The sequence below is a fragment of the Argopecten irradians genome, chromosome 3 (genome assembly GCF_041381155.1).
Source record: "Argopecten irradians isolate NY chromosome 3, Ai_NY, whole genome shotgun sequence".
Classification (NCBI taxonomy): Eukaryota; Metazoa; Mollusca; class Bivalvia; order Pectinida; family Pectinidae; genus Argopecten; species Argopecten irradians.
This window is the reverse complement of record NC_091136.1, coordinates 33,138,805-33,161,348: the sequence shown is the minus strand read 5'-3', so window position 1 is coordinate 33,161,348 and position 22,544 is coordinate 33,138,805. Positions and strand designations below refer to the sequence as shown.

The 22,544-nt window shown below is 34.2% G+C and overlaps 1 protein-coding gene across 1 annotated transcript; it reads right to left on the bottom strand.

The window, feature by feature from the left end:
* Positions 1–7,799: 7,799 nt before the first annotated feature.
* On the bottom strand, positions 7,800–22,079 carry LOC138318298 (sodium-dependent phosphate transport protein 2B-like). Its single transcript, XM_069260518.1, has 9 exons — positions 21,890–22,079; positions 14,512–14,565; positions 14,263–14,344; positions 12,616–12,744; positions 12,173–12,316; positions 11,780–11,971; positions 11,342–11,460; positions 10,946–11,102; positions 7,800–9,245 (listed from the first exon to the last, which is right to left on the bottom strand). Exons 1-9 carry the CDS (start codon positions 21,935–21,937, stop codon positions 8,380–8,382), a joined length of 1,791 nt encoding a protein of 596 aa, XP_069116619.1. The 5' UTR covers positions 21,938–22,079; the 3' UTR covers positions 7,800–8,379.
* Positions 22,080–22,544: the final 465 nt, after the last annotated feature.

Genomic DNA, 22,544 nt, shown 5'->3' with positions numbered 1-22,544 from the left:
ACCATGCATGGTAAGTATGTGGAAGTGTTAATGTTTAAATGGCGATCTAGTTTGAAGTTTTAAGTTTCGACCTATTAGAATATGATCTCACTATATATAAAGGACTAATGATAGGAGACGCTTGTTATTGAACACCTGGTCTCCCTTCTGGATGGTATCGCTGTCCATATCCTATCATTGTTTTAATAAGCTAGTATGTCAATTGAAATATTTAAACTGTATGTAAACATTCCACTTTTTTAGGTCATCTGACTCGAAGGGTCAGGATGACCTATAGTCATCATGCTCCGTCCGTCGTCGTGCGCCGTGCGTAAACTTTTCATTCAAACAACTTCTTCTAAATAACCGGAAGGCCCAGGGTACTCATACTTGGCCTGTTGGTTGCTAGGATTAAGGACTACCAAGTTTGCTCAAATGGATGACCTTGACCTTCATTCAAGGTCACAGGGGTCAAAAAGGCTAGAATCTTAAAATGACTTCTTGTGAATAACTAAGAGGACTAGAGATCTGTTATTGGTGAAATGCTGGGATGAAGGGCTACCAAGTTTGTTCAAATGAATAACTTTAAGGTCATAGGGGTCAAATAGGCTAAAACGACTATGTTGTATTGTGCTAATAGTCAGATGACTGTTAAGGCTCATGGGCCTCTTGTGTAATATTTTGTGGTTTTCAAAATATCTGTACATCTGTACTGCTTGCTGCAGTCTATCACGTCTTTTTATGTATTGATGGATTAGTCTCCTTCATAAATCATATTTTTAAATCCATTGTTTACTTACGTTAGTGTAAATTAACATGAACAGTAAATATTTGTTACTCCACCTAACTCTGTATTACTACATAATTAAAATAGACTTGTTTTTCGTGTCATGTATTTTCAACTTTAATGAATTATCTTATGATATCATGCATGGTAATCACTCTTGTAGGACTCCATTTACGTTAAGAATTCGAATCCCCTTTCATTCATAATCACTAGTTTGAAAAATATGACTTTGAAACCGGACACTTTTCAGTAAGATTTTCATATTTCATGCCAAAATCATACATGTGAATAACATTTCCTCCCAACGTTTCGATTCCCTTAAAATACACTATCTCTTCAGAGATGTACAGCTATAAAACACAGCACCACCTTCAACAAACTTATTACCTCAGTGTGCTTTTTCGTTGCATGTTGACTTGTTTTCGTGGTCAGTATCAAAGCTGATATTTCCTTAATGATTTTTATATTGTATTCATAAAGCAAAAGAAAAGTATGAATGACAAATGTACGTCAATGAATTTTCAATCTAATTAACATCAGACAGTCTGATGTTAATTAGATTGAAAATTGACTTGTAATTCTTCTCCACAACGATACCTGTGTTAGTTCGTATTGTAGAGTATCGTAGTGGGGCGGGATAACAAATCTGCTTTTAATTACATTGATGCCATTTCTTAATTGATCTTAATCACATCGATGACATTTCTTAATTGATCTTAATCACGTGCTGGTGTTTAATCACATGGATTTCAGTGAAAACATCAAAAAGAAACCACCCGTGAAATGTAATAACTATTAAGTACATGTATCTCCCTTTAATTACAATTGTCAAACATAGACAAGAATCAATCCTGATTATTTTGATTTAGGTGAAGTGTAAAACATTGTACTGTACCTAACAAGAACAGACACATAACAACAATGTTTTATTGTGTGAAACTTAAAATCAATTTAAATTCCTTTATGCAAAACAGTAATATGATTTATACTTTTAAAGTGTTTAAAATATTCTGTATCTTTTAAACAAAATGATTTCAGACACGATATGTCATATAATTAATGGCATATAGTGTATAAACGTTATAAGAAAGTATCCCATAAATTCTTTATACGCCAGACTGTCCTCATTCGCAGAGTTATAAGTACGCTTATAACTGTCTATTAACATGTACATGGCGTGTTTTCTGTGGGGATATTCTCTCCTGGTAACTGAGAAGTTTACCTTGGTTGTATTGTGATTCATTTGAATGATTCATATGTAAAGCTTTATGTAACTATTGGCTGCGCTTCTCTCATCCTTTTTAGCAAACGGATATGAAATACGAGGGAGAATGTTTAAATTTGATGACTAAAAGATCCCATTAAACTTGGTACATTTATCTCTAAATGCCCGGAACAAGATTCGTTTAAAATTATCTGCTTTGAATAAAACGATCGACATAGGACACTGGAAATGGAATAATGATGTTTAACATAACGTACAACAGAATATTATCTATTTGTGTATATCAAAGATAAGGCTAGTCACCAGTCTCCACTCACCAAGATACTGTAAACATAATGGTTCTAGCGCAGTCAAATTTTAGTGCAAATGCGAAAACTGTAAATCATGATTTATTACCGCGGATATAACTCGGTGCTTCGATATTGGAAATTTTACAGAATTTATCGCTGTACATTGAACTAGAACTTCAATGTCAGCTCGAAAAGCGCCAAGATAAAACCATCGCTTAAATAATTACGTTTACTTCAGCTAATAATTAATTTTTCCGACTACGTGATAATATAAAATACGTTTAAATAACGTACGATTCCATTGGTTTTCCAATGGATTATTTTTTTATAAATTAATACGCAACGTCGACGTCTTTATTGTGACGTCATGATATCGTCGGGATTTCTCGGATATAGTATGAAAACAAATAAAAATTGATTATATTATTATAACCATCGGTAAAATTTGAAATGTAAAGTTAATAATCTTTGCTTCTAAGTAATGTCTGACGTATGTTTAAAAACAGAAGAAAGCTAGTTTTATAATCCTACTGAAAAAACTTAGCAAATATAAGGTATCTAATATACAAGTTAATCATTCAGAATTATAATATTTACTTCTAACATATGTATATCGCTATCCGAAACGAGAGTCTTTCAGACAAAAGCAAATAGTTCAGGAATTAGTTTAGGATTTTTTTTGTCTTACATGAGATAATGTAAAAGAAGCAGACACACTCAGAAAATGTATGTGGCACCATCAAATGTGCACTGACAAAAGACTTACCAAGCCATGACTTCATTGTGATATGGGGAAAATGCAGAGGCAAGGAAAAATGTCTGACCATTTTGCAATTGGATGGTTATAAACCGTTTTTTGTATTAAAAATTAAAAAAAGGAAAACAATAAAAATTAAAAGTAAAAGTAGCATATGTATAAAGTACAAATAAAATTAGCTTGATGACTACATACATGGCATGTAGTTGACAACTGCCCCCCCCCCCCCCCCGTTCCCCAGGACGGGGGGGCAAACATGTCTTTCCCCCCCCCCACCCCCCCCCATTTTTGTCGACTGAAATTTTCTAAAAAAGCTTATTTGAAAGAAAAAAGGGTCCTCCTGCACATTTTTCGTACTTCATTCTAGAAAATTTTTCCGCTGCGCGGCGCATTTCCTAAAAGGTTCAAGCACATAATGTCAAACCTTAAATTGTAAAAATTCAATACACACAAACTAGACTAAAAATGTCCATCAAGGGATTCTATGTACTATTTAAAAAAATGTCTCTTAAAAGATCAATTTGTTTATTTGTCTTAGCGAGACAATTAATTCATTTTTTTATTATCATTTCTAAATGCAGGTAGCTTTAAATCGAAAAATTACCATGTTAAGAACGCTTTATAATCATTAAACTTTATCGTAAAACTCATCTCAGCCATTCTAAATCGTAATTTTTTTTCCCGGGGGAGACCCCCCGGACCCCCCTAACACCGAATTCTCGCGCCTTTGGGCGCTTGCAAATTCATCAAAATGCATCGTAAAACTCATCTAAGCCATTCTAAATTGTAATTTTTTCCCGGGGAGACCCCCGGACCCCCCAAACACCAAATTTCTCTTGCTTTCGGGCGATCGCAAAATCATCAAAATACATAAAACTCATCCCGGGGGGCACCCTCAGACCCCTAATAAAACACCAAAATCTTGCGCCTTCGACGCTCACACGCTAATTTGGCCAATTTGCGTATTCGTTAATTTCCTTTTAGCGACCCCACTGTCTATAAATTTGTACAAGGATTAAATTTAGTGATATATGAAAAATGTACATAAAGCATATATTATATGGTTTGGGAGTTGAATTAATCTCCTCCTGTAGAAGTGGCGGGGGGGGGGGGGTTACAAAATATTGAGGACCTTTGCCCCCCCCCCATGACGTTTCATCTTCCTACGCCACTGACGTGTAAACAATGTACAGTTTCTAGACCTTAATCAAATATCGACCCATAACGTATAAAGCTTTAAAACTGATAAAAGTTAAGTCACTTACATCAGAAGTGGCTGATTGTCCACTAGCTACCTGATGCGTTTTTTGCAGTAAAAATGGATATCTGGGACTACAACATCCTCGATAGCGTGATGTCTGAAGTTGAGTCCGTTTGAGATTCGGTTTATTCGCCACTCTTATTGTAATGTCAACTACTACTACTAGTTCTATTAGTACACATGCACTCACCAGCAACTAGTGTTCAGAGAGAGAAGTGTACTAAATTAATGCATTTGATAATTAATTACATCGGTATACTTTAGGTATTCCTTACAAATAGCTGAGACACGCATTGGACAAATAGAGCCTGAAGCCATGCATGCTGATGGATATCAGAAAGCGAGCTAGATACATTTGTATTTTATTTTAGTTGTTTTACTTCGCCGAGCCTGAAGGCAATACACATAAAATTCAAGGTATTTTCAACATGTGTGTAATATGTTACATGTTAAATACAGTTAGCATTACGCTATGCATGTTATCTAGGATTTTAATAAAGGCCTGGTGTATGATATTAATAGACAGGATGTAGACTTGTTGCCAGCTGAATTATCTAATATTTAATCTACGAGAAACGATGTAATGACAGATGGAACTTGCACACAGAATATGACATCAATAGAATATACAAAGGAGATTAAAAAAGAACAAAATATTATGCTCCACAAGATCAAACAGCTGTGTTTCGTCAATGACATTGACTATTCGAATTATCACATGGTTATTCCTTTTATAGATATATTATTAAGTAGATAGAAAAAATCAATCAGCTAATCATCTGTTTCCATTGACTTTAACTCCATCTGACCTTTTAAAAAAATTCCCATTATGAACTAAAAAAAAGGTCTTTAGTGAAAAAATTAAACATATGGCATATATTGCAGAAGAAAAATTAAGTTAGGCGCTCTAGTTAGGCGCTCTAAAAGTCAAAATATAATGTCATTCCCACTAGTTTTTAGTTTATAAACCACTTAACCTTTGACCCTTGACCTTGACCCTTCCACATGTTGAAAACAATATTTTGAAAGATGGTGGCCTACTGAACATTTTGATATATGGTGTCAAACTTCATCACGAAAAGCCCACGGAATTACATAAGCCACCGGACAATAAGTAGATAGAGAAATTTCAATCAGCTAATCATCTTTTTCCTGACAGATCTATACAGTTATCTAGTAACTCCAAGAACAACTGGCCGACAACAACGTTACCTTAAGGAATATTAAGAAACCTTGAAAAAGCCTGACTCCATACATCGTAAAAGTTTCCCACAGGCATTGTGCATCCCTGCAATCCCTTGTCATATATTTTGCGCAGAGTGTAATAAAATCTTTATTGGACATCTTGGAATATTGACATCTGCAAACTTCCTCACAGATCTATGCATTTATATAGAAACACCAAGGACAACTGGTCGATGACAACGTTACCTTAAGGAATATTAAGGAACCTTGAAAAAAACATGATTCCATATATCGTAAAGATTTCCCACAGTCAATCTGCAATACTACAACCCCATTGTCATATATTTTGCCCAAGGTGTGATAAAAAGCATCATTGGAAAACTTGGAAAATTGAATCAAATTTGACATTTTCTCGCAACAGACTAAGTAAGCCAGGGTGAAACTATAGAGAAAATAAATTAAGAAACTGAAATTATCACGCGTATCGCGCAGCATAAATATTAATGGTCTGCAAAGGAATTCTTTGCTCGAAAGTGCATGTTAAATCTCCTCTACACACTACCAGGTATATATACTTCTTTGATATCATAAACAATAGAAGAGTTAGGTTTTAAACGAAACCCCAAATATTTCAGCCATTAAAATTCTGACACACCAAACGGAAGAAATTCAAGAGTGTTTCAACGTTCGGCAGTTTGTCAGTTAGGATTTAAGATCCTGTATTCTATAGAGATGGATTTTCGCCAAACAACATGAGAAAAGGATCATTTCTTTATATATTTTGTTTTTATTCACCACAACTAATGCATTGTTCTCTAGACTGATGAAAATAGCCTGCAGTTATTTGTGTTGGTGGATATCAGGTACAGATACAAATCATTGGAAGATTGTTGTGATTTAGTAACTAATTTCCACAGGGTATATCTATTAGACAAGGTCGAGTGTTTGTTATTTAGATATCACAGGTAATATAGTATACCTGTAGATAAAAATGGAGGACTTTGCGAGGTTATGGTTTCTTAATAGTCTTGATAATTCCTTTCAAATGAGAATAAAAATATGTCGGCCACCAGAAGGGCATTTCTCATGTTTGGCCTTGACCTTCATTCAAAGTTGCAGGAGTCAAATACCTGGTAGGCTAAAATGATTAAATATGACTCTTTTGTGAATAATGCTAGGATTTGTCTTCCTTTCCTAATCTAATTAGTCTAGATTTGTATTCTGATTAAAAAAGACCCAATCACGCCTCTCGCCATTGATGTTTACATGTCAATATCAATCGTATATTACAAAGCGCTCTTCTAGCATATAGCATAATTGTTTCATTACATATGTAAAATATAAGTATTCTTGTAATATGCCTTTTGTGCCATTTTTGTGGCGTATATTAATATATATATCCACTAGTGATATACTTTATGGTGTGGTGCTTTTTAGTATCGAATACTTTAGAAAGTGTAATGTAGACGGCAGTTTTCTGTGTTTGTATAATTTATTGATTATCTAAATATGTATTTTTAGTCATTTTAATAACTTACTAACCAGCATTTCGCAATTTTTGGAATTTCTCAATAGATCCTATATAAATTTAATGTTGAATGTATCTATTACTATACTTCCTGCACTTTGAACAAAGGTGTATTACTAATATTTGACATTTTATTCGTGTAATGATGTTATTCACAAATTGATTCTGTACTTTACAGTAATTTTATTTTTATATAGACATGAGGAAACAGAGAAATTTCATCATGATTGAAATATATTGTAAATTTTATCTTAAAGCTAGTTTTGATACCTTATCCAATCATCATTTTGTTAAATATTTGCGGTCATATGTATATTTTTTACGGGAGAAGACGGATTATAAGTTTACAACTTGTGTCTTATCCCATTTGTATATAATGTGCAAATAAAATATGTTTAAATTAAAAAAAAAACCTGATTGCTCTATAGAATATTTATTAGGTTTTGGATTCACAACGACGTTATCCGAGAATTAAACCAACCTGTATAATCTCTCAATAACCCTTTATCGGATTAACATCAAACCTTGATCGCCAACGTCAATAGAGAGTAGGTTTGCCAGAGCGGCGTGAATATGGGATGTGGTTTTAATTTGATTGCATTAACTCTTAAAATGAGCTCAATAGAATCTGTAAAAGCTAATAACCAAAAACTGGAATACGTTTGTAATTATTGTTTTATCTTAAAACCAGGAAGCATGAACATGAATATCACTGATACAAAGGCATGGTTCCTCCTCAATGAAATTATCATATTGGTTTGTTTAATTGAAAACGAAAACACCCGTATTCTTTTATGTGCATTTTATTTAATAAGATAACAATATAACGACGAATTTGACATATAAAAAACTAGATCTCGGGTAAAAAATATTAACTTTATACATGATGAATATGAAAAATTCCCTTATGGAAACGTCAATACGTTTGTACAAAAATAGTAACATATCATAATTGAACTCTTTATCACATATCACAGGAACGTCCACCGTTTACTTTCACTTTCGCTCATTCACTCTCTGAAAATGAACTGTATGGCGGGATTTCTAAAAAGGTACATCGGAGTTAAACATTTTGAATGAAATGTCGGCTATCAGTGATCGGGGAAGTAAAGGTAATAAAAATCATGTGTAATAGTGTAAAATTTGTCATAGATAGCACAGAACAAAGGATAATGCACCAAGGCACTCGTAGAATGGTGGTTTCTATTATTAGAGGAGATAACATAAAATGGACATCGGCTGTGAGTCATGCCATGTTGTTTGTATTCACTTGTATTATAGTTGTTGCTACACAATTTTAGTTAGTAACAAGTAAGTACGAAAATCTTTATTCATGTTAATGTGTGAGTAGTCGAAGCTACAATTTTTCAAATTCTCGTCGTTTCCACATCCCTTTGTGGCTCGTGCGTGTAATCTGCGCCGGCAGAACAACATTTTACGGATTTACAGACACATAACTGCAAAACTCTGTCAATGGGCTCAAGAGAGCGACAACACAGGGGCAGGAACTTCCAGTTACGAAGAAACTTCGGTAGAATGCTCGGCTTCTTTTTTTGAATGACCTTGATTAAGCAGATGGTGACGATGATAGCGGCGAGGGGGATAAGAACACCGGCCATCACCTGCCATCCAGCGAGGGACAGTCCAAACACGAACAGTGGCAACAGGAAAAACATAAAGATTAAATACAAAATGGCAAACCATCTGTATTTTGATGTCTCCATTCCAAGAAATTTTGCCAAGTCAATTGGAAATCTCGTAAATGGGAGTGGATAAAACAGAAGAATACCAGAGATGTTGAAAAATAAATGACAGAACGCAAGCTGTAGTGATTCTCTGATTTTGTCGGCGTCTTGTGTTAGAGCGGCAAGGATACCTGTGGTGGTTGTACCGATGTTAGATCCCAGGGTCAACGGGTACATTCTCTCGATGCTGATTACACCAACACCTACCAGTGGGGTCATGGCCGACGTGAAGATGGAACTTGACTGTACAAGGATGGTAAGTCCACACCCGACGATAATGGCGAGATAACCAGTAAAGTAGGCACATTTTCCTGGAAACTCGGCATTAATCAATTTCTTGATTAATTTCCTGATATTTCCTTTCAAAAGAGAATTGAGCAGTTTCACGATGGCGAACAGGCAGACACAGAGAAGTATGAGTGCAATCACAAGTAAAATCCCACCAATTTCTGAATCCTTCAAACCAACGTCTTTAAAGATGAAATCACCTGAAAATAAAGAAAAGACAAAACTGTATTTTGTGCGAGTTAGAAGTAACCACTACTGTTACATTATATTCTTAAAGCTTCTGAGAAAGACATATTTTATTGATTCTTCCAGTTGAGTTGTAGATGACATTTCCAGATAAGAGTTGACTTAACTTAGTATCAACTAATTTTAATAGGGATTAAAATGTTGTTGACAGTCATGTTAATGTTAATCATTTTGTTGTTGTTGTTGTTGGTTATGTTTTCGTTTATAAGGTTGCTGCTCATTTTGTAACAGACATTGGTGGATGTAATGTTAATGATGATGTTAAAATTAAAGAGAAGACAACACTCTAGCTTGTTGGAGTTAAACCAGAAATATCTACCGCTGAATTAAATACCTTTATTTTTCAAAGATATCAAAAAGAACATATTTCTAATGAGCCCTCTCACATTCATATATTTTCATTTGTTGATTAATATGATGAATAATTTGTTGATGTTTTCGTTGGTTTTGTTATTATCGTTAATAATGTTGTAGTGCTTCTTGTTAAAAGGTATAGATATTCTCGAGTTGCTACGCTACTGATGTTGACGATGAGATGTTACGTTGTTTGTTTTGTCGATGATGATGACGATGTTGACGGTGGTGACGATGATTGATTTAAACATATTTTATTGCCAAATGTTCAATGGGATTGGGCACAAATTGTAAACTTATATAAAGCCCGTTCCCAAAAAATTAAAACATTCAAATTACATAGTCAAGATGGAATTTACAATATATAAAAATTACATAATATATAAAGTTGTATTTGAGACACAGAGAGAGGGAGAAAGAGAAGGAAGAGATAGAAAGAGAGATGGGGGGGGAGGAGGAAGAAAGCTATTTCATAACCAGTATGCTCCTCAAGGTGATATTTTTAATTCCTGATATACTTTCATTTTGAAATTGATCCCTTCGATAAGGACGACAGAAGTTCTAAACCATTTTCCATAACTTTCAACTATCAATGTTCATATCATTCTTTCCTTCGTTTGGCTTTCTCTTAGACACTCTAGGCTTCCTTCGAATATTCGTTTCTCTTTTGTCGTCAGTATCGGAGGATTTTACAAATATAAATACAAAACCCGAAAGATATTGGGAGTAAAACAGATAGGGAAATATATGATACGAAGTTAAAATCTATGAGTATATTTGATATGTTGCTAGGTGTGAATGAAGATTAATTCGTTTTCATGTTTACTTATGTTCATATCTTCAAAAAGAAATAAATTGGTAGAAAGCGGAATATATGAGTTAAGCTGTCGAAATAGAATGATTCTTTGGTTATTATATGAATTACAATTTAAAAAATGCTGCGGATCTTCAACTGGGAAGCCGCAATGACATTTTAATTCAGTTACACTATTTTCTGTGAATAAATGACTACGTATGGAACGATTTCTTAAGTTTGTATGTATTGGTTCCGGATGCGTGTTTAAAATAAGAGAATGGCTCACTATGCCTAGTGTTAATAGGCAGCTGGTTCAATAAACGAATGGTAGAAGGGAAAAAGGAAAAATTTGAAGATTCAAGTCTATTATTAGGAAGTGTATTATTTTCTGCATTACGAAGAAGGTGTTGGGTGTCATCAGTAACTTAAGAAGAGAGGATGATTATGCTAATGATGACGATGATGGTGATGACGGTGGTGATGATGATTAGATGATATACTTACATGGTGTCACACAGACTTTGTCCTGTTCCTCCATATACCACGTGCCGTTGGCGTCAGTAACATTTACAGGATCTGGTGTCTCCGACTTACAGCACAATTTAAGGAGAGTGTCAACGTCCTCGTTCTTGGCGATCTTCTGTATAGCCTTGCTGTCCACCTGGTAGGATACAATTGTAGGTATCGTTTGTCAAAAGGCAAAAACAAGAAATTATTGATTTGAAAAGTAAAGGCGTAAACTAATTATAGGATTTGAACCAATTATGATCGTTTAAAGTATTTTTAAATATTTTCTTACCCTTTTCGACTTTGCGATAAATTAATGGTTTTATTTCAAAATGTTACGTCATTTCTACATAATTTTAAGTAGTTAGAAATGAAATCATTTTCTGAAATTACCTCTACTATTTTTTTGGTGAAAGGTTTCGTGATCGCCTTGAGTAAATCTTTCTTTCCATCTTTGTACTCTTCTAGGTGTAGACTGTCCACGATTGCCCCACTCAGGCGAAATAGGTATCCTGAATAGCATAATGATTTATTTTTTAAGAACACAACTGAAAGGTTTAAATCTTCTAAATTAATTCTTGTTAAATCATATTTCTTATTTGTGATTTTAAAGAAAAAAAATGTTTGAAAATGAGACAGATGAACCAAAGTAATTCTACGAATATGTAGTTCATTAAGCATTGCGTTTCAATTGGTATTACATAATCATACCGCAGGCTTTAAGTTTTCCACTTTCTTTGAAAGTCGTTTGTACCAATCTACATAACAAAAAGTAACCTCAACAATATTTACTAATTATAAATCAACACGGCTACCGATGACGTCACTGACCTGATATGACCTCTAACGGAAGTAGTACAATCACACAGGTCCAGTTGAACATATCGTGGACAGTGGCCCCGGCGAAGGCCCGCCGGAAGTCGTCCCTATCGGTAATCTGTCCCATAGCCACGATCGTGTTGGTAACGGAAGTACCAATATTAGCACCCATAACAATGGGAATGGCTGTCGATACCTCCAGGACTGAAAATGAACAAGTTGAAAATTGATATTATTAGCCAATCACTTAAAATCTCTTAGCCGTTTATAACGTCATTTTTGATTGGCTTGTGCAATGGAGTAGTAATATAGTAAGGAAAGTAACCCAACAACAAAATGGATACTCAAAGTCATAGGTAATTAAAAAATATTTATTTCTATTGACTACAAAACCTAGACACTTACGTCCAGCTCCCACCATGGCCACCACAATAGAGGTACTGGTGGAGGAACTCTGGACCAGAACAGTTGCTAGGATACCAATCATCACACCAGTTACTGGGTTCCGTAGGATCACATTGTTCCGGAACACCTCGCCTGCTGCTTTACCTGTAGCAATTGATAAAAGAAATATATATATAAAAGAGTTAGAATTGTCGTTTGAATCCTATGATGAGTGGCAAATTTGAAAAGAATTATTCATTTCAAAATGTAACTTAACAGCAAAAGTTAGACTGTACATACGTCAAAATAATGATATTGGGTGATCGGATGGTAGCCTTCTTAACCGGGGTATCGAGAGTGATTTGCATAAGTTGTAAAACTTGTTTCTTAATACATATGTAGATGTGATTGCGGATAGCATAACTGACAGTTAGGGGTTATAGTTTGAGAATGAGTGTACATACCTCCGAGAAGTCGGAACGCCGAACTGAGAAAATCCAAGGAACAAATGAAGAGGTAAAGAAATCCAAGGAACAATGTTATCCTCAGAATGACCCATAATATGAAAACAACCCTTTCGCCGCTAGTCATTTCTGAAACACAAAGATAAAATATAAACCAATATGCATTTTTCTCCCGCGTCAAGCAAAATTCTATCGAATTTGGACGAAAGAGTTATTGTTTTTTTTGTCTCTAAAAACAGGATGGCGGTCAAGAAATGCTTCAAGCAGACGGCAAGTGCTACCAAAAGCAATGAGAGATCGTCAAGAATTATTTCTATGTACATTCGATGAGGTAATGATTTCAGTTATTTTGGTTTATGTTTTTTTTTCAAAGATCATTCGACAGGATATATTCGGTACTGTACATTCTTAGTTTGTTAGTGACCTGATTCGAAATAATATTGGATTTGAAAGAAGCATGCAGAAGAGTTTGGCTTTGCTTTGCGCGATTCAAGTGTCTACATGTAAATGTTTTCCATATCCGCCTTGCCCGATGCAAGTTTCAGAAGTTTGTACTTGTCATTTGATGTCATCATATAGGGTTTGCATAACAAACCAAGACGGTTCAGACCATTTGATCAAAGCAATACTTTCCCCCCTTAATATACCTTTGAGAGCAATATTGATCAAAGTGGACTACATAAAATATATTAATCCTGCATCTCACAATTGTTTATACATCAGTGATGCCAAAGGTCAAACGTGAGGATGCTACGAGCAAGGATTTATAAGTGAGAAGGATTCGTGAATGTCTCTTTACATTACTAAACACCACGCGAGACGCCTATGAACCGGGAACAAAAAACATTTTTCTCAACAAATACTTGTCTTATCGAGTCAAACGCAACACCAATGTAAAGTTTATTAAATTTCACAACGTTTATAACATGTTTTAAGGACGGAAGATTTTGAGGATATGTCTTTAATTTTCGTTAAAAAAATACGACAGCTCATGAAATGACGGCCCACTTCAGAAAGTAATACGGTAACCCTCGCACCCGCAAGCTACATCAAAGGCTGCGCCGGCGGATATCAAAGGAAAATCAGTCGTCGCCCAACGTCACGGTCAGTGCACAAACACAAAAGCCCCTGCCTTCTACTCCCCCAAAACCCAGTGTAACTTATTCTTCTCATATACGTCCTTACTACGAGCAAGGCAAATCAAAATAAAAAGTACTATGGATTATAAATAATGATGGTAGGTTTCCCCAGATACAAGTTCGATAGGTCAAATGGCAAACATAGCAAACCTATTCCTCAAGTCAGTTAGGCCTATATAAAGTAAATACAAACATAGTGTCACAATGATCAATCTGTGTGAACTGAGTTTTAGTTATAGAATTCAAAGGATCCACTTGTAACTTCTTTCAAGGTTTATTTTGTTTGATAATCAATGGTTTCTAACTAAACATATGCAGGTGAATATGTGTCACCTGTCAACTTTGTGTATCCTAAAGGTATCTGTTGGGACAACGTTTATTAAGATGATGCATGGTTGTCATGTAGTATTGGTACACTGGAGCTATTGACAACGTCTCCTTTGTATATGATGTGCAATAGCTGTGCAATCAATCGATTTATATTACACAATGTTTAATATTTGTTTACCTTTGAAAGGTTTGGAGGTGTCTTTAAGTTCAGGTAGTTCCCATGGATCAAATTCCTCCTCTTCCTTCTTTTGTACATGACCCTGAAACGAAATTGAATCCATCAATAGAGGCCTAATACAAAATAAAATTGTACCCACGAACCCGATCAATCCATGCTAGTGATAATTACTTTAATGGTTATGTAATATTTTATTATTCACCGAGTGCTATAGTTGGTCTCAACTTATAAATCAGTTGTTGTGCTTACATTTTCAATCACTCCGTTGTCGCTTACAAAAGCAGGATTGTCGAAACTCTCATTCTGAAAAATAAAAATAAAAATATTGCTTCCCTTATCGAAATCGCATGCATATTTTTCTGTGAAAGATTTGTCCATAGTCACTGATAATATTGAATCTTGCTTATCCAATAGGTTAGGTAATGAAGTCCATTTCGAATCCAAGATTTAAAGAAAAGGACAATTTTCCATATATTTACTTAATTAATGGAAATACCAATAAAAATACATGAAAACACAAATGACAATGCGATCTTATTATTTTTATCGTACGATTCTAAACAAATCTGACCGAAGTATCTGTATTATTAGACGAGGCGGTCCATTTCGGCTCCATGATTTAAAGTTACAAAAATATCTATTAAGTTAGCAGAAGTAGTAAAGTAGCTAGTTTAGGTGACTAGATAGTTTCGTGTGTGATTAAAAGATTAAAATTAATAAGTAGAAACTTCGTAATTATCGTGACACCTAAAAGTTAAATCGGAAAAGCAATAGGGGTATGGCGGAAGCACTTGACCTAAGGAGATCAAACTCTAGAATAGAAACAACCATGACTGCTTGAATCCTAGGGAATACACTTTCGTGGCTGAGCTGTTATGAATCTTTGTATATATTTTTGAATCCATAATACGAGAACTTAATATAAAAATGTCCACACACTTTGTTGAATTATGAGAAAACTAACACAGGATTTTGAAAGTAACGAAAAAATAAATAAATAAACAAAGAAATTCTTTGTATGAATTGAATCTTGAGTCAAATTGTTTTGAGTTTCGTACTAGTAACTCGACTATTTTTGCTTCGGGTCCCTTCGATTGTAATTTCAATAAAATTTCAGATCATTTTCAATAATGTGATATCAGCGTGGTAAGAAAATAATTACAACACAAAATACCATCAACATTTTGTTTATTGTTTGAAAAAAAAGACACAAAATAAGAAAACGTTTGATAAAACTATTCTATTAGCAGATCGTTATTTAAAATACACATGTAACATCCATGAACAAGTAATAATGCATGTCATAAGAAAAACGATTTCATCAAGTTGATTAGAATAGATATATAACATTCACTGATCAAAGTATCAAAATAAAGAGAAATGAATTTACCAAGTTAAAACTTAAATAGCCATGTAACATCCACGAACTATCAACAACGCATCATGTACGTTTTCAGAAACAGAAAATTAAAAGTTTATAATAATTATCAAAACGACAAAATATCTAGATATTCATGTGCACGTTTTTCTACAAAGAATTCCATGGGTTCCATCAGCTTCTATAGTATCATATACCAGTACAAACTTAACTTTAAAATAGACTTTAGTATCAATTCAGTAAACACCGGAGTTTGGCTTTATATGAAGTTATAACTGTAAACCAATACAAGATATCCTATGCTATGCAAACTATGATAACAATGAAATATCATGTCACTTTTATGTCGCGATGCGTAGCGGTAGTCTTATAGCAATAAAAATGACCCGCGTTTTGTCAAATGTGTTTTACAGTTTCATATCTAGAATGAACAGAAATTTGTTCAACATCCTAGCATAAGTTTTAAGAAAACGAAAAGAAATTCATACGAAAGGTTTAAGGATTTCCTTTTGTGTTTCAATATACAGATAGATATATGTCGAATTTTTGTAAACAAATGCAAGATATCCCATGCTATGCAAACTATGAAAACATTGAAATGTCATGTCGCTTTTATGTCGCGTTGCCAGTGATAGTCACATAGTAATAAAAACGACCCGCGTTTTGTCATATTTGTTTTACAGTTTCATTTCCAGAATGAACAGAAATTTGTGCAACATCCTAGCATAAGTTTTAAGAAAACAAAAAGAAACTCATATGAAAGTTTTAAGGGTTTCCTTCTGTGTTACAACATACAGATAGATATATGTCAGACTGTTTCTAGGATATTTATTTTGGGATTACTAAAGATAATTCTTGGTCCGATGTCATCGAAATGACCGGAAGATATAATTATGGATATTGATTTGCACAAAAGAAGATTTACATGATCATCTTATTCGCAAGATCCACTTTCTCATTTGCCACAAAATAAGATGTTTTTTGGTATGCAATTCATATTTCAATTTACGATGTGCCTAGTTCTTTATACTCGAAATTATTTCTTTGTTATTTTGAATAGTGTAATTAAAATGTGTTTAGTACTAATCGTTGTTTGAAATACTAATCCCAGACAAATATGTTGTTATTATATGTGTTAGAATATGTATTAGTAGATTTATCCTCTTTAAACATTCATGTCAAGCAATTATAAAACCAGAAGAAAATTTATCTATGTAAAAATGGTTTCAGACATTGATGAAACAGAAAGAAAATAAACTATAACATCTTAAGAAAAATACATACATGTATTAAAGGATTTTGTTATTTTATCAGTCTATTATGCAAATAGTATACTCTCAAAAAGGTTTTTCTACGTTGTTATTACAAGAAAAATAACACCAGGTTTCACAAAAGTTCGAATCAAAACATGTCTGTAGCTATGTATTGATTATTCTTCTAAGCGTTTAGTTTAATATTTAGATTATATCTCACAAAACTTCCTTACAATTTTTGGACAGCATTTGAAAAATAACGAAACGAAAAAAATGTGCCTTTCAACATATTATATGAAAGATAGTATATTTTGTGTCAGAAAATGGATTGAAATAAATGGTTTGAATATATAACAAGGAAATGAAAAAATGGACAATTATGAGAAGCAATAAAATTGACTAAAGTTAGTTACAATGTACAAAACAAACTAATTAAAGGGAAATGACGCAAATCCATACCATTACTCATAAGGATAAATGATTATAAATAAACATGTCCTTGATTTACAAAGATAAATTGATAAAGTAAACTTTTAAAATATGTTTTAACTACACTATTCACATAATACTATAAGTACGGAAGTTTCTACTTATTAATTATAATCTTTTAATCACCCACGAAACTATCTAGTCACCTAAACTAGCTATTTACTACTAGCAGATGTCAATCAAACAAACATACAATGTATTGTACGAAGTTAACTATTGACAGCGCGGTATTATTATTTTTACCATAAGTTTCTTAACAAATCAAAAGTGTTAGCCAGGGCAGCCCGTTTCGGCTTCGTGATTCAAAGTAAAAAAACATCTATAAAGTAATGAAAATATCTAATAATAATACACAAAAATAAGTATTGACAACTCAACAAAATAACAGAAAAGGCTACGTTTTGAATTTAATCAAACATTCAAACTACATCAGTTCTACGATAATGCGTAAAGTCATTGGTCGCGGGTAATCCTTCTTCTTCGCTGTTTTCGATTGATTGTGTGATATTTGTGATTTCATAACACGATATAAGTAACAAACGTTAATCTGTCTTATGGCACACCTGTCTGAGAATTACTCCTGGTTACTGTAACCAATTAGTGTCATGTGAAACGTTTAACAAAGCTACTCTATGTTTCGATTAAATAAAATTAGTCATGTTTCTATCTGAAAATATCCGTTTTCTGTCAAATTCATTTTATTATATACTGTACAGTGAAAGTTACTCGCCACAAGCAGATGAATATTTACCTGGAATATGACATCTCGGAGTAGGATTCGAAATCTGCTACTCAATCGAATAAATCTGAACTAATTACGAAACTGTGGCAGAAGCGAACGATAACTGTCAATTTCCTAAGAATGCAGAGTGTAATAAATTGTCAATTGTATCCCTACTTCATTTTCATCTTGAGTAGAGATGCCATTTGTCCGACTTTGAATGGATTATTTTTACAATAATCCCTTATATTATACATCGGGATGTTTGATGTCAGTTTTCACCTCTTGACTTAGTTCGGCTACTTAATCCATCTCCTAGCTTTACTAGTAAGACGTAGTATTAGTTCGTGTCCCGAATATCGAATTCTTTCAAACTTTCTTATTTGCATAAGTAGGCATGACGAGTTAGTATTTGAATCGCGATGTTCAAACGGTTTTAAATGATTTTCAATTCAACACACGGAGTTTCATAAATGCTTAAACTGACAATTTCATTTCTACTTGAACATGTGACTATAATAAATAAAACCATTTTTTCACAAATCAGTAAATCTTGAACGTCTAAAGTCGATGTGATTTTGCTCCTCCACAGCATTCCAGAGGGGAAATGGTAACGCAAATAGTGCATATCGAGCATCATGAATGTACGTATACTTTAGAGACGCTTTTCTGTAAAATTTACATTTTAAAATGTAAATGATGCAAAACAGTCAGGCAAAATGCTTAAACAATAAAATATTTTAAATGAATAAAAAATATAATTTCATTGTTGGTGAAATAAACCATAATCTGCCAGGGTTAGCATCTAAATACGTTTGCACTTTTGTATCTTCCTATATATCCCCTCATTTGGTAGTATAAATGTACAATATGGCATCAAAAGCTCCGCTTCGAGTGTCAACCGTGATTGGGAAATCACCAATGCCTCTTCTATGCTTCATGCAACACTCTTGTAGATATTGCGTTTCTAAAAATGCGAGAGATAGTTACTGTCCTCACTTAAATAAAAAAAAATTGAAGAAAAACCACGCGATTTTCACGCAAAAAACAGCACCTGGGCATGGTACAGGACTTTGTTTGGCTGAATGTGAAATTGTAGTTCGTTAGAACAGCCGTATGATAGACAGAATCTTGTAAAATACCCTACCAAACAATGTTTGCCATGTTTCCACTATGAAAAATGGCTGAATTTACAGTACCGATCATTTTATTTCTGTGTACGTAATCATTGGTATGCGTAGTCGTGGAAACCACCAGTTTTGGTATGATGAATTTTAGTGTTTGACTACTAAACTCGTATTTTCTATTATTTTACTAACATGTTATTTACCAAGAACTAATGCTGTCATTATAACAGATGGGTAAGAAAAACTAGTTTTGGTCCATCAAGCAATGAGCCTAGCTGTAGCGGATACTGAGTATGTTCCGTTTTTGGAATCAACCCCCCCCCCCCCCCCCACTTCCTACATGACCCTTGCTGTTACATTAATAAGCCATTAATTTAACCAAAACAAACAAACAAATGTAATCATCCATACTATCGATGTAGTGTTTTTTATCGTTTTGCATAATTGGTTAGTTTAATGTTCTGTAATTCGATCATTCATCTTCCTGAATATATTTTTGATGATTTCGGTTCTATTCAATCATAAACGACGTTTGCGTTTGATGCATTAAGATAGAGTTCCATACGCTGAATTCTTAAATTACTAAGTTTGTTTATTATATATATATATATCCCGTCTCTGTGCACGTGAAGGCTGACTTATACCTGTGTCACGCTTGAGTGCATATCCCGACCACAGGGCCTCGTTCCTAATTGAGGACATATATATAAGATAGGTGGCGTCTATTTACATAACATTACATATATAATGTTATAAGGCCCTGTGTCTCGACCGAGATTGTATAGTTTTTGTTGGTTTCACTTACACAAGGGTGCCGATAACTTGAACCGGATTATTATTGAATGTATTGCCCGTTGCTATGCACGAGCACAGATAATTAAATGTATTCGAATACTATCCTGTTTCAAGCACGTGCGCAAGTTAATATTTGGTTATCAGCCTGCGTCCGTGCATAGCTGTAGGGTATGGAACATGGCTAAGACCACAGGGGTTTGTTACATCGAGGCTGCATGGGGCTTTGATCACAGGGACACATAAAATCAATAAAATAAAAACAAATTTATATTACTATTTAAAATTGCGTGTTTAAAGTCGTCAGAATGGAGTATTTAATTTATGTCCCCCCCTCCCACCTCTATAACGAATATACAACCCGGCCTACTATATCGGTTAAAGACGACACAATTTTCTGTCTAATCTACAATATTGCAGGTACCCATTGCAATGGCACAAAAACATTGTTGCACACTCCAAAATACCTACATCACATATTTAAAGGGACAATTCACTCAGGCTAAGTTCTTTTACATAATCAAGAAGCAAAATATAACATATACGTATTGTTCTACATTTCTTATGAAACATACAACATAAAATATTGACAAATTCCACGTCATAGTCTAGTATTTTAATTTATATCGTTGTAATTATAAATCGTTGATCAATCCGATTAAGCAGGTACAATATGTACGCTGTGCCCATACCCGAGCAAAAGTCACGCATGTTAAACAAATGAACTATATAACCACCGAGGAGGTGATTAAATGATTTTTAGGCAAGACAATTCACCATAATAAGGTAAACACACTACTGTCAGAGCTGTTCTAGACAAAAGTTACACTAATCTACGAGCAAGGGACAGGGTTCGGCATACAAGAAGTTCGACCACAATTTGTAATGGCGGACAGCGAGCGAGTTTTAACATTTCACACACATGTCACCACCATGGGATTTTCTGGCATATCACAGTAAAACCGACTGATCTAATTTCCATTAGAACTAGTTTTTGTCCGATATATGTACAAATTTTAATGTTCGCTTAGACTGAATTGTCACTTTAAGCAGTTATACCACTTTCAAAATATCTACATCACTTGTATGTAAACAGACCACATCATGCCAAAACCGGTGGTGTCCACGACTACACATACCAATGATTGCGTACACCGAAATAAAACGCTCGGTGCTGTGAATTCAGTCATTTCTCACAGTGGAAACAGGGCAAACATTGTGTGATAGAGTATTTTACAGGATTCTGTCTATCATACGGTTCTTACGAACTACAATTTCACATTCAGCCAAACAAAGTTTTGTACCATGCCCAGGTGCTGTTTTTTGCGTGAAAATCGCGTGATTTTTCTTCAATAGATTTTTATTTAAGTGAGGACAGTAATTATATATTGCATTTTTAGAAACTGCAATCAATTTGTCACCGAAACGCAACATCTATAAGAGTGGTGCAAGAAGCAAAGAAGGGGCATGAGTGATTTCCAAGTCACTGTTGACACTCGAAGCATAGTCTGGACTACACGAAGCGGAGCTTTCGACGCCATATTTGCTTCCCATACCAAATTACACCCTTCGCATACCAAGACACTTTCGACCCCCTGCTTGTTACAACGATAATTTAACGATGACTTCAAAGGCCATCAAATATCTGTGGATTATTGATTTATGTAATATATTTCATCTGATACGAAATCAACATAAAACCATATGAACTTCGAACATTATGATCTGAACTATAAAATCATGTTGCGGTAGTGTATTTCTCCATAATACGCGTAAATCAAGAGGCCGAGTGATGGTGTGTGGAAGAATAAACTTATCACTTTAACAATTTTAACATTTTACAAAATATAATTACAAATTAACTAACCTTTTTGTCACTATACGACGGTGGCTGAGTGCTGTAGGAAGATTTCATTTTGTCGAACGGCTCCACCTCTCCCCAAGCGATGGGTGCGATGACACTGAGCACAACCCGAACACTATTAAGGAATTAAAGCTTCACCTGTATATCCTCAAGCACAAATTTTCGTCTCACGCTGCTGAATGAATGAATCACGCTGCTGCTTACAAAAGCTTATTTATACGAGATAACTTTGATCACGTGACAATCGAGTAGCGGATTACTCAACTGTAACTCAAAAATAAAACCACTACCGTGGTAAAATTAGCTATTAGGTTTTTTGACAAAATTCCAAATCGAACATTTATCATCACTAGCCAAATGATGCCGGTCAATATTTAGTATCTGCTGAGTAAAATAAATAATTGATGCAATAATATATATCCTCAATGCGCTAATGCATACGTAATGTAAATATATGTATGCCAATATTATGTATGCATGATATTAAATATTTGTGCAAATGAGTTGGAAAAAAACTTCCGACAGAATTTCAAACCTATATAAAGCCATTTCTCTTCCTAATACAATTTTACAACATATAAGTAAATAGTTGTTTAGGTTTTTTCCCTGGTGTGTTAAGAAAGGAAATGAATAGGTAATTCGAGATAGTTTATCGAGA

What these genes read in the sequence shown, in the direction of transcription:
- LOC138318298 (XM_069260518.1), bottom strand. Translation starts at nt 21,937, where the DNA reads ATGAAATCTTCCTACAGCACTCAGCCACCGTCGTATAGTGACAAAAAG. An exon ending in GGCGTTCCGACTTCTCGGAG is followed by an intron (nt 12,317 to 12,615) that starts GTATGTACACTC and finishes CAATTGCTACAG; the next exon opens with GTAAAGCAGCAGGCGAGGTG. An exon ending in CAAAGTCTGTGTGACACCAT is followed by an intron (nt 9,246 to 10,945) that starts GTAAGTATATCA and finishes CTTTATTTTCAG; the next exon opens with GTGATTTCATCTTTAAAGAC.